General features: G+C 45.2%; 1 protein-coding gene across 8 annotated transcripts in view; it reads right to left on the bottom strand.

Annotated features, from left to right (window-relative positions):
- The window catches only part of LRRFIP1 (LRR binding FLII interacting protein 1), a 111,438-nt gene that overhangs the window by 53,003 nt on the left and 43,582 nt on the right, over positions 1-14,853 (bottom strand). For 4 of the 8 annotated variants that reach the window (XM_027890326.1, XM_027890319.1, XM_027890320.1 and 1 more), the window contains exons 2-4: positions 11,333-11,419; positions 3,964-3,981; positions 36-83 (exon numbers count right to left, since the gene is read on the bottom strand). In XM_027890326.1, the coding sequence (XP_027746127.1) occupies positions 36-83; positions 3,964-3,981; positions 11,333-11,419 (153 nt within the window). The remainder of the gene's footprint in view (positions 1-35; positions 84-3,963; positions 3,982-11,332; positions 11,420-14,853) is intronic. The other 4 variants (XM_027890322.1, XM_027890323.1, XM_027890327.1 and 1 more) reach the window with 1 other exon arrangement.

The raw sequence follows: 14,853 nt of genomic DNA, 5'->3' as shown, positions 1-14,853 counted from the left end.
ATAAAAGCTGTTGAGCTACGTTGATCAAGTCCTACCATCCATTGCTCGATGTCTCCCCACTTAGTATCCAGACCATAATATTTCTACAGACAGAAAAGGGAAAAAAACCAGAATTTAGATGAGAAAAGCAAACACAGAACATTTAGACATGCATTGCCAGGTCTTGGCCGAGCCACACAGCTCCACACACACACAAACATGCCAGGAAGAGCTGTGCCCAGTGGCACCGGAACCCTCCACAGCACATGCCCGGGAAAAGCTGCCTGGCAAGAGGAGAGGGGTTTTGGGGGTACAGCTGGGATACTTGACAGCTTCTTCTCTCTCAGCAGTGCAGAAATCCCAGCAGTGCTGGGGGACAGGAGCAAGGAGTGTAATGAGTCTTGAATTCCTGACCCATTTAAGTCAAGAGTCATTACAAGGGAGGTGAACGCAAGACACTTCCAGGATGAAAAATGCTGTCAAATCATGTTCCCTGCACAGATTTGTCAAACTGGGCAGACAAGTTGAATACAAACCCATCTCTGCGCGCTCTGATTCGCTGTATTCAGAGCTGCCCAAAGCTCCATTCAGAGCACGAGGCTTTTTGCCTTCACTTCAGCCGTCTGACAGCGGTGGGAGTGCCAACAAGGATAGAGGAGGACAAGTTCCACCCATGCAGGCAAGGCTGGAAAGCTCCCTGCCTTTCAGTTCCAAATGCCACGAATTTTCTTAATAGACTGTCTCCTCTGAACCACTTCTCAGCTTGTTATCTCTTTGCACGACATCGGGGAAGTTCCCAATGAATTTGAATTTCCACCAGGCAGCAAATTGTTCAAAGATACACAGGTTTAATGGGACTTTTCTTCCTCCCCTAACAATCATGCCAACTCTGGTCTCAGGAACTTTGCATTTTTAATGGTGTTCATAAGGTTCCCGGGGGAAGAAAAATCTCTGGCCTAAAGCACAGCAACAGCCAAATGGAAATGCTGCTTAGGGAAGCATAATATGAATTTTAGAGCTTTCCTACTGGCTTGAGGAGGCAGGAGTATCAACAGTTGAAACCTTAGGAAATGATACAAGAAAATCACGTGTTCTGTACTGCACTCTGGTTTTACCACTCGCTCAATGGTATTAATGTAATTTTGCTTTCACCCTTAAAAACCTGACTCACTAGTTTATTAATACAGAAGAACCAACAGCTGCATGTTCTCCGATACTGTATCAGTTTATTTCCAGTTCTGAGTTCTTCCTCTTCAAACAACAAAATAATTTTCGTGTTAAAGTATTGTTCATTTTACTTTATTCCTAACAGCTCTGGAGAGAGTAAAATAGGTAGTGAGGTGCTCAGTTATGCATCCTGGATAGTCTGAACTGTTCAGTGACCTACCTTTAAATGCTACCAATATCGAGGACAAACTGTGGAAAGGCAGGAGCTCAGAACAATCCCAGTTATTAGGAAAAATATTAGAAAATAAGTTTTTAGGCCAGTAATTTGAAAACAGGAAACAAATTCTCTGCATGGCAGAGTTAAGTAGTATGTCAACATCTCTCTGGAACAAGGAAAAGAGACAACAGTTCGATAACCTCTTTAACCACTTCCCTATGGGAACGGGGAAGTATTCCCCCCTGCTTTCGCTGCAAAGCATCTCATTGTGTGTTCAAGAATATCCCATCCCCTACACAATGCCTAGCCAAATTACACACAAGTGAAAATTCCCCCTTGAACTACAGGAAATCTGAGGGCACGACATGAATCGTTTCTTCAAGCATTGCACACTTCTCACAAGGGCTCAGACTCGTTACTTCCAGGCAGAAGCAAACCCCACACAACAGAATGTTATAAAATTAACTTTTATGTACGTCACAGCCCAAAAAATGACCCCCGAAAATTCTATGAGCTCCAGCTGGTCAGGGCTGTGTACATGATAAGAACCTACAGATTATATGGTTTGCAGTAAAGCAGGTCAGGTAAAGCCTTATTAGAGGCTTTTCAGCCATTAAGGGACATCAATTTTAAAAAAACACTATTAAAATGGAGAATCTTTTCTCACACCCAGAAAGGACCCATAAACACACTAGTAATTTCTGAAAGGTCTGCTGCTCCTTCTTCCTGCCTTCTGTTCTCATTTTCTGACACTGGCTTCTGACTTCACTGCAAAAGGCAGATAAGGAAATACCCCTTATAAGACTTGCTGTGTCACAGTTAAAGTTCCACTTACAGGCTTCTCCTCCTCCACTTCAAATTACACGGCCACGTGCTTAATATCCCCTAACGAAAAATCTTAATGAATGCAACTGCCTTGAGACTGTTTTTAATCTATTATCTTTTAAGCAGCACATGTCATATGGGACTGAACTGGCAGCTTTTGAAGCCTAAAGTATTTTGACCCCTCAGCCCCTTCCTATTTCTTTCTGTGCACTGACTCTTCTGTTCTGTCCCCAGGGGCCTGATTCGAATGGGTTAAAGGAAGAAATAGTGGCTTAGGCTTCAGTTAGAGGCCCTTGCCAGACTCAAGTTCCCTTCTACCCTGAAAAGTGATATTAAAATTAAATAATTAATGACGTTAATACCATTGAGAGAGAATTCCAGATGCGATTTGCTCACTAAGCGACAGCGAAACTGCCGGACTTGCAAACTCACTACGGGGATGCTGGGAGGATAACCCACTTATCTTCTCATCCATGTCAGGACACCAACAGTAAACAACCTCCTGGGCTCCCACGGGGCTGTGTTTGCACCAGCAGGTTAAATTAGTTCCCATAAAGGAGATTAATAACGAGCCTGTTGATCCATGGGCAGACGTTGAGTCACTCGCTACGCGGTCAACTCCAGAAATAAAACCAAGAGTAAGATACATTTGTTGCTCAATCGATGGGGTCAGGGTTAAATACCAGAGCACATGATTTGAGCAGCTCTCTTCATATACGTACGCCCTCAAAGAGGAGAACAGCACTTCCAAGAAGCACATGCACTGCTAAGTCAAGCTTGAAACATGCAGTTAGGGCAGCTGGAGTGCCAGAACAAAACCAAACACGCCGTGGTTTTAGGACACACTCATCACTCAGCAAGCAACCAAAATATCTCAGGAAACAAAAAGGAAATATTTAATAAGGGAGAAAAGGGCAGGCTTGAAGAAATATGTGCTTTCTCCCTCCCTGCAAATCCTCTTTGGAGCTATTTCTGTTTCTAGGTACCACATAGTTCACATGCTGTAAGTGTAGAACGGCCAAACATCACAAACAAACTCCAAAACCTCTGTTGCTACATATCAAGTGGCCTCAGACCTACTACTATCATCATCTCGGCCACCACCACGAAAAGGAACTTGGGAGGAGGGAAGAGATCATGACTTTAAATTGAGTTGAGAGAGGATTAAATAATGTAAAAGCACTTATACCGCTTAGGTGCCAATGGAAGGAAGGTCATTTGGTTTATTTACCAAAAGATTATGAATTCAAACACAGCATCGCTGATTTCCTTCAGTGACTTTCTGCAAACAAAGTCATCTGAAAGTCGTTCTTCCTGCTGGCACCTGTTAAATGCTTGCCCAGCCCAAAATACTTCCAGGGATACTCTTGGCCTTTGGCACACAAATGTCTGTGTGGTTCTGGGTGACACACGGAGCCACCGTACCCTCCTGTGACCCCGCTTTGCCAAGTCACTCTTCTGCTTATTGCTTATTCTTTGGCCAAACAGGCTGTAGAAAAAGATCAGATTAAGTGCCTGACCAGACATTTTCCATGGGTCATCTTCCCCCCACTCCCCTTTATTATCCACACTACAAGACTAAGGGAGGGAAGGGCAGAACTGCATGGAAATTTACAGCCTGCTGTGCATCTCCCATTCTTTAGAGGATTTTCTAGGTTGGGCTCAAAGACCTTGGAGGTCTTTTCCAACCTAAATGATTCTGTGATTCTGAAATTCTTGCACGACTCACAACACAGGAACACATGCAAACAGGAATGAAAGCAAGCAAGCCCTACCTTCTGGACCTGATAGATCTGAGGGAAAAGGGAAAGGAAAGAAACAAGGAACAAAGCTAAGCATGAATGGATACATAGCAATGCAACATTTCACAGCTCATTCTAGAGGGGAAAAAACATAATTTTTACAGAAAATACAGCAAAACATGAATACAAAGAAGTGCACATCGAAGTCCTGTAGATTTAGGTAGAACAAAAGCAGCGTTTGCACTGTAGGCCTGCTCCATGCACCCAGCTACAACACAGCATTCCTGTTTCCATTCCCACCAGGCCCTCAGAGGCACATGGGACATTTGCTCCCCAGGCTTTGCACCAGGCCAGAGCCCGAACCAGCTGGGAGCCAGATCCTCTCGCTTTCCCAGCCTCCTTCATCACAGGAATGGATGCCCAAATATTCACCCAGGATGACAGCCGTGCATCTACCACCAAAACAAAAGCAAACAGCATCAAAAAACCCAGTTTTTCTGTAGTTAAAGGACAAATTTTGTCCTTAAGGGATGAAGCACAGTTACAAAACCACCAACCCTACACACCTTTCACCTATGTACAGGATCACCAGCTCCTGGAAAATTCCTTACAAATACATTGCCAGCACTGGAGGATCTCTGCAGGTTGATTTTTCAGTTTTTAATGTTTCCAGGGAGCCTTATGTTGTTTTCAGGCCTTAATAAATACACTGCTGACTCTTTGCTCGATAATCTTGGAGCACTTTGATAATGCACAACAGCATTACGGTCACTCTCCTACATCTGAATTTGAATAAGTAGAGAGCTGCCCTTGACTGATCAGCTCTGTGAACCCACATGAAAACAGAATCTTTCCTAAAGCCAGAAACCCTCCTGGGTTCAAAAAACCCAAAGAACTCTTTTTCTTAAAAAACACCTAGCTGGCTACACAAATCCAGAAGGAAGCTGAAGTTTCATTCTCCCCACTTCCCTGCTGAACACCAAGCTCTGGATCTTCAGGAAACATATCCCAGCTCTGGTCTGAGAGTCCTCAGCTGCCTCACTGCTGATCTTCTGAGACAAGCACAGACACTTAGTAAACACCATCAGCCCGCTGCTCTAGGGGGGAGGGAACATACACTGCTCCGACTCCAATCCTCCAGTGGGTCAGCAGGCAGCAGGGTAGTCAGTCTCCTGTATTTTGGGGTATTCAGAGGATCCCTGCCACCCACCGCTCTCTGAGACACCTCAGAGAAATCCAGATCCCAGCTCTGGGAAGTTGAACATACATTTTTCAATCCCTGCCCTCCTGATCAGGTTCCCCTTCACGAAGGACAAGTGCAGAACCCAGCTTAATACCTGAGCACCATTAATTCCCACTCCAACAAGCGCAGGGGGCATAATTAGGAGCCACATTTAAAACCACCATTCCCACACAAATTAACTGCCTCGCTTACCTTCTCCCAAGAAAGCCCTGAAGAAGAAAATTACCTAGGTGCTCCCACAGTTCCCAAGACTGCACACAGTTCCAGTCTCTGGCTTTTCTGTGGCACACACAGCGTGCCTTTTGTCCATACACAGAAGCCAAACACCACAGATTCAGCTGTCGCAATTACCATGCGGCTGTTTAACCTTTAGGCTTTAACTTTTCGGTGCTGATTTTTCGCCCGTGCTTTCAGGCAACACCGTGGAAGTCTTATTTTTGAAACCCCAGTGCTTCAGGCTTGGCACAGAAGGTATTCCCACTCAGTCCAAAAGCAAGACACGCAAGGAGTCTTGTGCCCAGGACCCTGATTGCCAACAGGCAAGATAACAAGGAGGTCCTTGTTCAGACCAGGCACCACGGAAGGAGGTGGAGAAGGGCACAGGGATAGGGCCAAGTGCATCATCGTAACTGTTCCAGTGTTTTATAAAACCTGGAGTTCTGAGTGCTAACAGGCATTACAACAGCTCTGCTCCCAAGTGACTGATCCCTTGGCGGTGTCCTGGTGGGAGGCGTCCCGGCCCATGGCAGGGGGGGTTGAAACTAGATGATTCTTAAGGTCCTTTCCAACCCAAACCACTTGAGGGTTCTGTGATGACACTGTCCTCCTTAGATGGTATGTTACAGGAGAAAACACACTTCTGAACAATAATTCCTATTGCAGGTGTGCCCCCCCGAAAAGCTTAGGAGTCAACAGAAACCTAAGCAGTCAAATGTCTTAAACAGCTCGTTCCTGTATTAGGGTATGACAAAAAATCCCAAACATGTGTTTTGTCCACAGTATTAGTGGTAGATTGCTTTCCTGGTTTCCCCATCACAGATGTTTTCCCACAAAAATAACGTTTTTCATAGAAATAGCTTTAGAACAGCACAGAACAAGCCAGTGATACATCATTAGAAGGTGGCAGAAGTCCAGAGTCTACTAAAAAAACCTTCAGCGTTGTCCCTTTCCAAATTTTCCTCTGCATCTTCACACTGGCTGTGTAAGACAGGTACAGATTAACCATCAGAAACCTTCTTCATTTCTTCCCTGCGTGTGTAAGCACCGAGTTTCACAGTCAGTCTCACCCTTCCCATTCAAGCCACAAGAATTCTGCTCTTCTCTAGCTTTTCTTTTCCATTACAAAGTATTGGTGGCATACTTTATTCTAAAGAAACACGAATCCAAAGGAGGAAAAGCGAGTAGGCTGGTAAAGAAGGAATTTACAAAACAGCCAAGGCAAGTTTTGTGCTGTGCCCTTAAAACAAGAGCTGAAAATGAAGGCAGGAGACCAGCACAGTGCACTTGCCTCGAACTAGAGGGCTCATCTAATGTGCAAACTGACAAGGAGGAACCTTATCCAGCTGATTAAGGAGTGGGAGGAGATCACTGTCTTTTCACTTCAGGCACTAATATCAGCTTAAACTGTGGTCTCCAAGTGTTAGTCCTCCAAGAGACATTTAAAGCCTTGCCAGCAGAACACACAGAAGGTACTCCTACAGGAAACATTCTCTACAATTAGCCCTAACACTGCAGCTTTTACGTGTCTTGAAACATTCCTGTTAAATATTGCTCGGGGAAAAAAGGCTTTAATGCATCTCATGTCGAGCTTCTGAGAAAAAGGAAAAAAAAAATGCACAGGAAAAAAAACTATTCTTTTCATTTTACCTGGTAGCCCCATGAGAATTAACAACTTGTTACTCAGGAAAACTGAGCTGAAAACTCCTGACTTGCTCTTCTGCCTGAATTAACAATAAATATCTGAGTGTACACAAGCATTTGTCTCAGGACCAAGCACAAGTACAAGCCAAAGGGACTGGACTCAGACTCTGCACCCGGAAACCAAATGTTTAAAGGCCCTGGCAGCATGGTGTGGTAAGAGAGAACCTATCACTGCTCTGACTCCCACCAGCTGGTGGGTAACAGCTGTGTGCAAACAGGGAAGGGAACAAGTACCATCTAATGTAATTGTCCTTTCAGCTCAGAACATGCACTGGCAATGAGAGCTCTCCTGCAGTGACTTACTGTGTGTAGAAGCAAAACAGCAAACCTATCCAGGCTTCCAGATTAATTATTTACATCTTTGGTGAATAACAGCAACAAAGCAGCACTGAATGAGAAGTCAGAAACATTCAAGCTGTTACACTGGCTAGATCTGTGCCTTTCCTGAAGCCTTATCAACAAGAGCACATTCTCTACTAAATATACAAATTTATTCACATATATGTGATTCAAGAGTGATCACTCCCCTTATCTTCATGAGAACCCCACCATGTCCTGGGTTGATCCCACAGTGTGGGCAGCAGGGGAGGGGGGGATTCTGCCCCTTTGCCCTGCTCAGGTGAGACCCCACCTGCAGAGTTGCCTCCAGCTCTGGGGGCCCAGCACAGGAAGGAAATGGAGCTGTTGGAGTGTGGCCAGAGGAGGCACCAAGATGATTAGAGGGATGGAGCACTTCTCCTGCAGGGAAAGGCTGAGAGAATTGATCCTGGAGACGAGAAGCTCTAGCGTGACCTAATTGTGGCCTTCCAGGACCTGAAGGGCCGACAGGAAAGATGAGGTATGACTATTTACCAGGGCCTGGAGATACAGGACAAGGGGTGATGGCTTCAAATTCACGGAGAGTAGGTTTAGATTAGATATTAGGAAGAAATTCTTCCCTGTGAGGGTGGTGAGGGCCAGGCACAGGTTGCCCAGAGAAGCTGTGGGCAATTCCCATCCCTGGAAGTGTCCAAGGCCAGGTTGGACGGGGTTTGGAGCAACCTGGGATAGTGGAACCTGTCCACGGCAGAGGGCTGGAACAAGATGAGCTTTAAGGTCCCTTTCAACACAAACCATTCTGGGATTCTGTGATCAGATCATGATTCTTGTGCTTATTTTCTTTCTTCAGCTTCAGAAAACACTTTTCATCTACCTAGTTTACACTTGACTATAAACTTGTGTTTGTGTTCTCCTTACCTTCCTCTCCTCGGAGAAGAAAAACTCAGAAACCCAAACCACTGGTACACTTATCCTTCCTTCTGCTGCCTGGCATGAGGTGGTGCCAGGTGATGCCATGACACCACCTCTGGGACACACCTGCAATCCTGCCCCACCACAGCAACTGGCTGCAGCCTTCCTTCCACAGGAGCTTTTCCCGCATCTCCCCCTGCAATCAAATGCTTTCTGCCAAAAGCCCATCTATTTCTGCTACATGATTTCTCCATCATATGTGTAGACTCGTGATGCAAAAGTCACCCGGTTATTTTAAAATGAGGAAAATGAAGCACAAGATCAAGAAATGTCGTTAATACTACGGGGTGGGCAGGAGAGGAGCCAGTTGCCAAATCCAAATTATTAAAACACTCTGCTTCTCTGCCAGCGAGGGCTACACTGCCATGGTTACAGCCTGTAATGGTAGCACCTGGAAACTTTTAAACCAGACCAGCAATATAAATGTATTTTCAAGTAATCCATGCTCCACAGGAAAGCCTGCCAGGGCATGTACAGCGCTTTAAGCATGAACAAGTACACGCACATGCAATAAATTTATTTATTGCTTTTTAACTGCCACAGCTGGCTCTAAAAAGCCTTCTGAAGTAGTAAAGCAAGTGCTTTAAATTCTGGTTATTTAACATGCCAGCAGAGGAAAAGTGCTCTTTAAGTCTCTGAGAAGTTTGCAAAGGGAAATGAGGATGGCAGAGGACAAGCTGTACAGGCATCAGTGGTACAGTAGGTTCCCCAACAAGGAAGGGGTAGGGGCCAAATCTCTTGTGTTGATCACTGCTTGAGATTTTCTGTCTTTTTTATTATACCTGCAGGATACTTGTGGCAAGGAAAAACTTCCTCCAGGCAACCCTAACTAGCTCTACCTGGCATCTGGAGGCTGAGATTGAGCTTTTTGGAAAAGTTACAGAATATCCGAGCTTGCAAAATACAAAATAAATGTGTAGTCATATTATGTCGTTTATGCCAGTGAATTACAAAGCAGATTGTGGTGGGTATCTGGCTGAGCTTTCACTGAATGTGGTATTTCAGAGGGACATCCTGTCCTATTCGATTCCTATCTCTAGGAAATTTGTCACAGATTTCCAGATCACAAGCTCCTCAGTTATTAACTGCAGGAGCATGCACGCAAGCTTTAGTTTTCAGACCAAAATTTCGGTTTATTAGGACACCCTTTGCAGCATCAGCTTTTAATCTTCAAAGGGGTCATCAGCTGCACTCAAGTTATCTGTAAATTAGACCGTGTCAGCTGCCATGACTCCGGTATTTACCTTCCTGCCCAAACAAAACACCTGGTGCTTGTTTACCACAAGCCCTCCCACGGGCTGCCTGGCAAGTCCCACCGGGCTGTCGGCAGCTTGGCAGTGCCAACACTTAGACCTCCCGACCGTGGGCCAGGTTGCAAAAAACATCCTTTAGAAAGCAGCAAATGCAGCAGGAAAAGGCTTCTCTCTCTTCCACGAGCTCTGTGTCTGCAGCAAGGCTCCCCCACAGCTCTCACTGCTGCTGTGTTTGCAGGTGCCTCAAACCCTGCCGTGGCTACAGGGTGCTGAGACACATCCAGACATGCCCCACCTGGAGGAGACGCTCCAAAAGCTGGGTGTGGGTGAACTGCCCAAGCGCTTCTTTTGTGGGCTGGTTGCTGCTGCCTGCACTGACGCTGGTCTGCCATCACCCTCTCATCCATATCCTGCTATCACATCCTGATTCACTGCTTAGAAGCTGCGCTGAATCCTGACTTCTATGCACCCTAAAGCACAGATGTAGAATCACTGAATTACAGAATGGCTTGGGTTGGAAGGAACCTTAAAAATCATCCCATTCCAGCCCCCTGCAGGAATACCTTCCACTAGTCCAGGTTGCTCCAAGCCCCATCCAACCTGGCCTTGGACACTTCCAGGGATGAGGTAGCAACAGCTTCCCTGGGCAACCTGTGCCAGGGCCTCATCCCCCTCACAGGGAAGAATTCCTTCCTAATATCTAAACATACTCCCTTTCACTGTAAAGTCTTTCCCCCTTGTCCTGTCACTACATGCTCTTGTGCAATTGTTCTTACTGTGTATTCCCACACCCTGACCCCAGATTCCCTATCCTTTGCCCTCAAAAATCTATTGAAAAAATTAAATTGTTATTACTGCTGGCCTTGTAATGCCTACTCTGCTGTTTCACTGAATCAACATCACCAAATACAAGTTTTAAGCCCTTTTGGTTCAGTTCACCTGTGCCAACCCCTGCTTGCAGCCCCGTGCCAATAGCACCAGTTAATCTTCTAGAGCTCCTGAACAAATGCTGCTCCCAGTTTCTTGTAGCAGTGACACTGAGTACTTGTCATACACAGCAGGAGCAGGACAAGCTTTCTGGTCTTTAACATCATTCCTGTGCTGGAAGCCCATGACCTCCCACGTGCTGACAGGCAGAGGCACAGGAACTCTGCTGGTGGTATAAATCAACCAGCTCTTCCAGAATTTGGGAGAGACTACAAGCAGGCATTTAATCCAAATCCCTTGGAGAAAGTAATGCTTTGCCAAGTTCAGTTTCTGTCGCTGCTCCTGCCAACAGCAGACCATCCTTTTTACAAACTGAGGGAGAGCCCAATATCAGCCTCACAGCAGAAAGCAGAACAACTCACAATAGAGTTATACAAGGGCCAGGAGTCTTCCATATTCATTAGATTTCTCACAAAGTGATAAGAATCCGCCACCCCCAATGCACACACAAAGAAGCTGCATACTTCAAAGTTTAATATTAAGCAATAATTACTAACCACCAGTATTCTCTGTGAATAATTACACTGGCTTCAGCAAGATAAAATCCTTGCCACGATCCATATTTTTTCCAGGCTGTTCTACGACTAACATTAGTTCCACGCAGACTGTACGTGTTTCCACAGAACATAGATTAACCCTCTCTTCCAGAATCTCTGATCCTCTTCTTCCCTGCATGTAGCCCAAACACCCCCCAGAGCCTTGACCTTACCTCCTTCTGCTGTCTCTCCAGTTCTTTCATCCGGATCTCCCGTGCCTCCGCCCGCGCCGCTCGCTTCGCCGCGAGCCTCGCTTCAGCCTGCGAACGGGAACACAGGAATGAAATGAAAGCTGGACAATCCAGCGTGAAACACACCTGTTAAGCAGGGCATGAAACGAGGAGGCTTGACTCGGCAAGACTGTAAACACATCCGTAGGAGTTAATTCCCTATTGCAAGTAATGGCCCTGCCTTCCCTAACGTGTTATCTTCACAGTCAGCTAATACACCCCCGCGCAGGCACAACCCTCGTTAGCACTTGTGTTTAAAAGCGCTCTGTGTCTCTTTAATTACTGTTTGTGTGGCTGGAGAGGAAACAGGGAGATTTACTTAAGAAAGGCGGGTTTTGCTCTTTTTGGTTTGGGTGGTTTTTTTTTTTTCCCTCCCCTGCGGTGTTGGATTGTTTTTTATTGATGAATTAATTTGACCAGCAGCAAACACACCGTGTGCCGTTTTTCCTCACAGCTGACACTGCGCACACATACCTGGGCACAGGGGTTGGGTAAACACTGCTGTTCAGCATGACTGTGCACAGCTAAGGCTGAAACGATGGAGGGTAGGGAACCTGAGAAAATGCAATTATAAGTCTCCAGAACTCCGTATTCCCGTCCAAACCTCTCTGGAGTGGAATTCTGCCAGGAACAGGCCTTCAGGGAGTGCTTCCTCACTTCAGCCCTGCTGGAAGTGCTGGAACATGCTATACATTGCAGTAACATTTTTAATATTCTGCTTTAAATCCCAGGCAAAGCCAGTAGGTCTTACAGAGGAAAATGTGAAATTAGTTCAGGCTTGGTACAGTACAGCTGTGAGCAGCTCACCCAGCAGAATTCAGAACAGCTCAGCAGGGAGTCAAAGACATCACTCAGCCAGTCACCCTGGTGTTACACCCAACTCCTCTGCTTCTGAAACTTTCCCCTCTAAGTACAGCACCTAAATTTACAGGAAAAACTGCAGTAATATCAAGGTCAAGCACACAGAGAAATCAAAACACTGATGTTTTCACCAGTGCTTCTAAACAGAAGGGAAACCAGAAAAAAAGGAAGGTATAATTTCTTTTCCGTTCTGTAAGTGTGTTCACCACTCAAGCCTGGGGAAGAGGGCCTTCAAAAACACAGCACAAAACACAGAAAAAGAGCCAAAAATTGCCTTGTAGGTTGGCTGGAACTTGCAACTAATAGAAAAGAGCTATTGAAAACCAACCAAGTGTAGGGAGGACAGGGAGCCTTGTGATGCAGTACATCTTAAAACCTCCGTCTGCAGAAGAGGAGATCACCAAGAGGTGATCCCATCAGTCCATACAAATATCTCCAAGGCAGGTGTCAAGAGGATGGTGCCAGACTCTTTTCAGGTGTACCCGGCCACAGGAAGGGGAGCAACAGCCATAAACTAAATCACAAGAAGGTCCACCTTAACGTGAGGATGAAATTCTTTCCATAGAGGGTGGCACTGGAATAGACTGCCCAGGGAGTTCGTGGAGCCTCCCTCTCTGGAGACATTCCAAACCCACCCAGACACGTTCCTGTGTCTCCTGCTCCAGGTGACCCTGCCTGGGCAGTGGGTTTGGACTGAATGATCTCCAGAGGTGCCTCCCAACCCCAATTATCCTGTGATTCTGTGAGCTTCAGTCTGAAAAATTACTTATAATAAAAAAGAAAAACACCTTCTCGGAGAGTGAAAAAGCTCATGGCAGAAAGAGAGACAGTCTGGTTTTGCACAGAGTGCTGCTCTCCTTTGAGTTCATGGCTTGAATTTTGAGTTAACCGGCTCTGCCATGGACAGAAACTCACACCTCCACATCTGCACCCAAAACCACCCCCCTCTCCCTCTCGTCATCTATTACTTACGGAGCCAGGTGACAGCAGGCTCCAGGGTGCAAGCATGCATTCCCAGAAGTGTTTAACAGCACTTCCCAACCTGAAGCAGTTTGTCCAAAAAAAAAAAAAAAAAAAACAAACCAAAACAAAACCAACACCACCCCAGCCTTGCTGCCAGGCAAATCCTCCACAGAATCCCTGCCAGGCAGTGTTATGATCCACCTGCAGTGTGTGAATCTGTTTATGACACCCACTATGTAAACATGCCCCGAGATGTATGCTAAAGGTAAGAAATCACTGCTCTCCAAACAAGTATGATAGCAACTTGACGCGATTCCTTTCTGTTTATTTAAAAATAAACGGTAGCACTTGCAGATCCCACTTGATACAGGTGAAGAATAACATCTGAGCAAACTATTTTTCCCTTACGGAAAACAAAGGGCCCTAAAGTTTCCATAAGCAAAAGACACCAAACAGTACAGACTGTGTCTCTCAAACTTCCCCCACGACAGAAAGAGGTGGAAACAAGATTAGTTTTATGTTAATATTATTGTGGATCTCATCCTCATGAATTTCAATAACCAGCTGAGCTTTCACATTAGAATTGGATGCCTTTATGTAAAATTCAGATGATGTACTACAGAAAAGTATATGTATTCCCCTTGCTTTCCTCATATCATGAGGGTAAAAGGATTTGCACAATATCTAGCTATGTTGCAGAATTACGTATTTTTCAGAAGCACAATATAATATGAAATGAAACAATTTGAAAAATAGGAATAGAAATTATAAATTTAGCCAGTTATTCTCAGGCCTCCCCGAGAATGAGGCTCACCAGTTCCCAGATTACTGATACCAACTGCAGTACTTTAAATTAATTTTACTTTATGCAACATCACCCATATAACCTGTCATTTAGTAGGATGCATTTCAGTTTTAAGCAATCCATGGGGCACCTCATTAATTCTATTTCACCTTTGCAGTCCTCCACCTGTTCATTGCAGATCTCCAATCTGCAAACTTTATAAGAAGAAAAACACTTTTTCACTTAGCACCTTTGACTAACAATGGCTTACGTCTTGGAACAAGCATATTGTTTATTTATGAACTTTTTCTTTCCATGACCACATGGCTCTTCAGCATTAAGTATCTCTGAACACAAACAACAGAAACTGTATTCTGGATCCTTGAACTCTAAGTTAAAAATCTGCTGTTAACACATACTGGTACCACTTTTGTAAGAATTTGAATTGTTATTCCACCCTGAACACTAATATTTTAAGGCAATTCATTTTTATCATGTCAAGACAAATAATTACAGAATTATCTGGGCTGGAAGGAACCTCTGGAGGTCCCCAGTCCACCCTCCTGCTCAAAGCAGGGTCAGCATCAAACTCACATCAGTTGCTTTGCCCAGCTGGCTCCTGAAAACCTCCAGGTTTGGTGGCTCCTGTCTCAATGCCTGACCATCCTCACAGTGAATAAATCCCCCCCCACACATCATGCTGAACTGCTCTTGGCTCCCTTGCACGTCAGAAGGATGCTGTGCCTTAAGGTCTGGTGTTCTGCATCAAATACAAAGTGACCTGGGCTGTTACATTTTTAAACATGTTCTCAAGGGTGTCTGGGTGCCATTTAGATGGTTACACAATTACTCTCAC

The sequence above is a fragment of the Empidonax traillii genome, unplaced genomic scaffold (assembly GCF_003031625.1).
Source record: "Empidonax traillii isolate 1590-97213 ecotype Southwest subspecies unplaced genomic scaffold, ASM303162v1 scaffold284:size1552100, whole genome shotgun sequence".
Taxonomy (NCBI): Eukaryota; Metazoa; Chordata; class Aves; order Passeriformes; family Tyrannidae; genus Empidonax; species Empidonax traillii.
Note: the sequence above shows the minus strand (reverse complement) of the source record. Positions and strands in the feature narration are given on the sequence as shown.